Source organism: Equus quagga, chromosome 12 (assembly GCF_021613505.1).
Source record: "Equus quagga isolate Etosha38 chromosome 12, UCLA_HA_Equagga_1.0, whole genome shotgun sequence".
Classification (NCBI taxonomy): Eukaryota; Metazoa; Chordata; class Mammalia; order Perissodactyla; family Equidae; genus Equus; species Equus quagga.
Window position 1 is genome coordinate 60915341 of NC_060278.1, and position 6247 is coordinate 60921587.

At 52.3% G+C, this 6247-nt stretch overlaps 1 protein-coding gene across 1 annotated transcript in view; it reads left to right on the forward strand.

The window, feature by feature from the left end:
- Positions 1-4906: 4906 nt before the first annotated feature.
- Positions 4907-6247, forward strand: part of TIMM17A (translocase of inner mitochondrial membrane 17A) — a 10744-nt gene continuing 9403 nt past the window's right edge. The window contains exon 1 of the mRNA XM_046679606.1: positions 4907-4989. Within this exon, the coding sequence (XP_046535562.1) occupies positions 4964-4989 (26 nt within the window). The 5' untranslated portion in view covers positions 4907-4963. The remainder of the gene's footprint in view (positions 4990-6247) is intronic.

Consider the following 6247-nt stretch of genomic DNA (forward strand, 5'->3'; position numbering starts at 1 on the left):
CCACTCTGCAGGGGGCAACGCTCATCCAAGCTCAGGATCCACTTCCACCGGAAACAAATTCATCCTGTGTTTCACGGGATCCTGGCGTGGGCGACTCCCCAGAGAAAAGCAGCACATGTGCCAGAGGGATGGGCAGTCAGGAGGGAAAAGAGACCCCAAGCTCCAGCCAACATACGTGGGGGATTGGGAACCAGAACCAACCTCACTAACGCTTAGGGCGGTTCTCAACTGGCTGAATGACCCCAGGAAAGTGCCATCTTCAGGGATATGGGGTGGTGGCAGTGTAGCAGATAAGGCCACAGGCTCTGGAGTCAAATGACCTGGGCTCAAATCTGAGATGTGCGACCTTGGGTAAGTTGTTTAAGCTCTCTGAGTCTTAGGAAAGGGAAAATGGGGATCTTACAAGGAGCTACCTAAAGAAAAAAAGTACCTAATGCACAGCGTTACAGAGTTATTACATACAGTGAATAAGAGAATAAGACAAGACAATAAGACAGAGCAGGGGATGGGCATAACAGCCTCAGGCACATGGTCAGCATCAATGTGTCATTACTCAGTAAATAATCTCACTGGTTCTCTTCTCCTGGGGAGCCTGGAAGTTTCTCCAGAGCAGCAGATGTGGCTCTGGAAGCGAGCCACTGGCTTCGCTTCACGCTTCTGGGATGGGCAGAAATGGGCAGAGAGAGCTCTGAGACAGAGCAGAGGCCAGGCTACTGTCAACCCACGAGGAGAGCAGGGGGAGGGAAAAGAGGGCGGAAAAGAGACAAGAGATTGCTCCCCCACTGCCCCGGCCAGGCAACACCCCTCTGCCCACCAAGTAGGGCCAGTCACAGATGGGACCCCAAACCCAGGAGCTGGCTGTGAAACGAGCCCCACTCTCTATGCCCATCTGAGTTTCTCGGTGATTAGATGACGTGGGACTGAGGGGTTTGGAGCCACATACGTGGCCTGTGACCTCCTGATGGATGGGGCTCTTTAGGCCCCCAGAGCCTCTGGCTCAGTGGAGCTCAACCCAGCCAGGTCCCGGAGCCTCGAAGGCAGAAAGCACCGCTGTGAGGAGGGGCTGACTCCAAGAATGTCCGCCCCTTCCTCTGAGGTTGGGCCTGGGTGAAAAGGAGGATTCTTGGCTCCTATGCTCATTTGCGGCTCACGCGCTCACACACCCTCCCCAGAAGCTATTTCAAGGCTGCTCTTCACCCTATGACCTCACTGTCTACTGAAAAGACCATCTCCTTCTAGAGCAAACTCCCTCAGCTACTTGAACTAAGTAGATGAAACTTTAATGTATCTTTATTACCCTGGAAGGGAAACAAATCTGCTCCGAGGAGAGAAGGGGGGCCTCTCCACCTTTACTATCCTGTAATGAAAATAAACCTGCCCCAGAGGAAGCCACCGTGTGAAGGATGTCAGATCCTAATGCTTAGACGTGTAGGAACACGAGAGATCCACAGAGAACGGCCCCCAGCACACAGCTGACTCCTCCAACCTTGCCTCTGACATTCTCCACTTCTGCCTAGAACTTTATCACTTGATACAGCCTCATTCTCTCTGCTTCCAGTGTTTTCTACTCTCCCAGCAGGATCAGCAACCCATCCAGTGACAACACCACGTCCCCTCCCGCCCCGTGCCTTTGTTGCTGTCATCCCCTCTACCCTGAAAGTCTTACTCTCCTCCTCACCTTCAGACATCCCACCATTCTTCAGGCCATAGCTTAACTGCCAACCCGATCACTCAAGTTTTGAGAGCACATTCTAGCCCCCAGGGCTCTCTCCTCTCTAGCATTCATCACGTCCTATGCCACACAAGTTGGCATTTTATAATTTTGACCCAACGACTATTTCTCAAGAGCACATTCTTTCTCCCCAAGTACACTGTGAAGACCCCGAGGGTAGAAACCATGTAATTTGTTTTTGTTCTCTTTCCACTTCAATCCTAAAACTAAGAACAATCCCGAGCACAAAGGAAGGGCCTTACCACTGATGTAGGGTTTCTAATCCCTCCAGTTATTTTCTCCGCTCAGCATTCCCTATGCCCCTTTAATCTCTCTCTGATGGCTGGCCTTCTCCAATCCTAGCCTCTATCAGTGGGCCCTCTCCCAAGAAAAAAGGAACCAGTCTACCTATCCAAGAGGAGAGGAATAAAAGCTAATTGTGGGGTGGGGGATGGCAAGGGTGGGTAATTACTTTAGGGTGGGGAGGAAGGCCCCAGAGTCACTGCCAGGCTCGGCCAGCTCACAGAGCTCACCTGCTCCGGACTCTCGAGGCCCCAGGAAGGGTCTTCCTTCCCACACCCTGCTCAGCTGGGGAAATCGCACAGCAAAACAGGCCCCGGCAGTCACAGCTCTTTCAGTTCACACTGGAGCTGTTTTCCGCAAAGCCATACCCAGAGGACCTGGCTCCCAGGGGTTCCAGCAGCAGCCACCTCGTACCGCGCCCAGAATGCTGACTTTCACCAAAACATCCCTGCGTGGGGAACCACCAGCTCACACTCCCCTTCCTTTATGCTAAGTTTTCCCTGAAGGACCCCTACTCCTTTCTTCTATCATTCCCTCATATCATGGACCATTCCCCCAGGGAGGGCCTTGCAGTTCCTCAGGCTCATTAAGACTCACTAGGAGGGGCCAGCCCCATGGCTGAGTGGTTAAGTTCACACGCTCTGCTTCAGAGGCCCGGGGTTTGCAGGTTCGGATCCTGGGCACAGACCTCTACGTTGCTCATGAGGTCATGCTGTGGCGGCATCCCACATAGAAGAGGTAGAATAACTTACAACTAGGATATACAACTATATAGTGGGGCTTTGGCGAGAAAAAAAAAAGAGGAAGACTGGTAACAAATACTAGCTCAGGGCCAATCTTCCTTACCAAAAAAATTTGTCTTAAAATATCCAAACAACTTGACATCAAGAATCCAAAGTGACCTGTGTACCCCTATGTTCATTGTAGCACTCTTCACAATAGCCAAGACATGGAAGCAATCCAAGTGCCCACCGACTGATGATCGGATAAAGAAGATGTGGTATATATATACAATGGAATACTACTCAGCCATAAGAAAGACAAAATCATCCCATTTGCAATAACGTGGATGCACCTGGAGGGTATTATGCTAAGCAAAATAAGCCAGACTGAGAAAGACAAACACCGTATGACTTCATTCATATGTGGAAGATAAACAAACACATGGACAAAGAGAACAGTTCATTGGTTACCAGGGGAAGCGGGGTAGGGAGTGGGCACAGGGGGTGCAGGGGGCCCTTACATGGTGACAGACAGGGAATAATACACAACTGAAGTTTCACAATGATATAAACTATTATGAACTCAAAAAAAAAAAGGCTCATAGGAGGAGATTAGAGTACCAAGCTCTTTTCTTCCAAGATGGAAATGGATATTTTTGGGGAGGGGTGACATCTTCCTCCTGGCCCAGAAAGGCTAAGTTCTAGGCCTTGCCCAGCCAACTATGTCCTGTTACACCCTGTTCGCTGTTGCAGTTAAAAGAAAGCAGAGGGAGAGAAGTCTAAGAAAGCTTGCTGGCCCCCTGAGCAGTACCTCCCAGAACAGTGAGCTCCTTTAGCACAGGGACTGTGGAAGGAAGCAAGCTGGGTAACCACAGCCTACAGCTGACCTTCAGTATCATTACCATTCCTGGTGATGGATTTGATTCAAAAGAACCGAGCTGACAAGAGGCAGATGCATAAACCAATCTAACTACCAAGTGGATAAGAACAGTTATGAGCACAGGCCAGGGTATTTTTTCCTAAAGGAAGATCTATTCAAAGACCAATAATAATCAGAAGACTGCATAATGAATCTGGAATAAGGGCAAAGGGAGGTGGCTAGAACTAAGGGATATTTCTCTGGGTCCTGGTGAGACCAGAAAGAAATATCCTTGCCCCATGAGAATGCAACTCTCTAGTTACTGAAATATTTAAACCCACTAGGTCTGGAGTGTGGACTAAACATCACATTCTCGCTCTGAGTTACTCTTTCTGGGTTCCATGTTGCCCATCTCCCACATTCTCTCTTCAGCCTGTAAAATTAGCTAGATTGAAGCCTTCTTAATTACAGTCACACAGTTCAAAAAGGATTTCTCGGCTTACACAACCAAATCAGATGACTAGTTCGAACTGGTCTTCTCACACACGAGACACATTTCACTGATAATCTTTACTTCTCTGGAGGGTCGAATTTATCCACTCACCTTATTCCCAAGATTTCCAAGTGAGGGGACCTCACCCTCCCTGCAGCCTCCTATTATTTATGACACTAACAGTTCCATAAAATAAATACATACATACTTTAAAGTCAATCTCAAAAGTGCACAACGGAGAAGAGCTCCTTTAACAACCATCGCATGACAGGTTTGGTTGACTGTAGGCTAAAAGGGGCTGATGGGTCCCCATCCTTTTGGTCTCTTCTTTTCTAGGCTAGACCCCCCTCACGTCTTCTGGTTGGGTGAGGGAGGGAGGCCCGAAGAGGCGGTGTTGTCGCCGTCCCCAAATCGGCAGGGCACTCCAGATGGCCCTGGTAGTTCCAGGTCACATTTAGCGACCACACTACATTCCAGGCCCTGTGACTATAAACGACGGGGACACTGTCCGCCCTAGGGATCCACCTGTAGTGGAGGACGACTCAGGAGCATTAGTTCAGCTGGAAACCAAACCAATAAAAAAAAAGGAAGCCTGGCGAGCCCCAGAGCAAGACGACCACGTGCCTCTCAGCCAGGACCCTGCACCCGGCAGCTCGCACGCCCCGCCCACGCGGCCAGACCCGCCCCCCGCGAGGACCTGGGCGGGGCCTATCCGCCCAGGGGCCCCGCCCCCTCAGAGTCCGGCTCCCATTGGCTGCGGGAGGCAGCGGGGAGCCAATCCCCGTAGACGTCAACGCCCGCCTCTCGGGATCACTTCCGCCGTGAGGTCAGGCTCCGCCGGCTTTCCCAGCACCCTTTGCGCCGCCGGAGGCAAGATGGAGGAGTACGCTCGGGAGCCGTGGTGAGCCTCCCCGGGCCGTGTCCGCTCCGGGCCTGCCCGCGGCCCCGCGCTGCCCTGTCCGTCCCCGAGGAGCAGGCCCGGCTCTGCCGCAGGCCCCTCCGTCCCGGGCCGCGTGAGGCCGCCCCACCTAGCTCCGGTGACCTTGCGGTGGGGGGTGAGGAGGTCCAGGGCTGGGCTGGAGGGGCCGCGGGCCTGCCCCGCCCAGGGCCCCGGCGACCTGCGGCGGGGACCGCGCTCGTCCCTCTGCCCGCCGAGTGACCTTGGGCGCTGCCTGCGCCTCCCGCTCAGTTCTGGTTGAGCAGGGGAGCTGGGTCTCCGAGGGGTGCCCCTCTCGAGGCGTCGTTTGTATGGTCAGGTGTGTCCAAAGGGCCGAGCATCCCAGACGACAGGAACGTAGATCTCCCCAAAGGGCCTGGGCGAGCGCCTGCAGGCAGGAGCCTCGTTTCCGTGCTTGGAGTTCTCCCTTGGGGGCGGAGGGGACAAAAAATTATTTGGAAAATCGAGTAGCGTGTGTTTTCCGAAAAGCCTCGAACCGAAATTCATTCATTCGTTCAGCATCTGTCGAGGGAGGGCTCTGTGCTCGGGGCTTGGTCAGGTTCAAGGAATAAAAGCATGACTAAGTCAGGCACGTAGGTGGATATAAAGCGGTGTGATTGCTGTCGGAGAGAAAGCAGTCTGAGGATACGGTTTCTGGGGTCACAAGTGAAAAACCAAATCTTGGGTTAATCGCCTGTTTTACTTGTGTAAGAGCAGGAACCAAGGTGTCCTCGGGTCGTGAAGGTGCCCAGGACTTCATACTCTTACCTTCCCGGCCGTGGCCTTGCTGCCTGCTTTGTGCCCTTTTTCCCCCCTGAAAAGGGTTACAGGGTCTGTATGTCAGCCCCTCCTGGCTCTCTAAAAGTGCCTTCTCCTAACGCAATTCTCCCCTTCCTGGACTGTGCCCAGATGTGCAGGACTCAGCACGCTGTCTCCAGACTGGTTATCAGCTGCTGCTGGATGTGGTATAATGACACAGATTGGCAAATTATTCAACTTGGTTGAGTTAAAGATCTTCTAAGAATAACGTCTTCACCTGCTAATTCTTTAGGTGGTCCCTCCTCTTTCTCTTAGTCGGTGTGTTCTGAAGCAATACGATCAGTTGTCCCGTTAGTTTTGTAGTCAGACTGCTTTGATCTTCTGGACTGCCCTGTTTGGTAAGAGCGTTTTCTCAAGTCATCCAAGCTCAAACTGTAAGCATCTTTTTCCTCCCTCTGCCCCC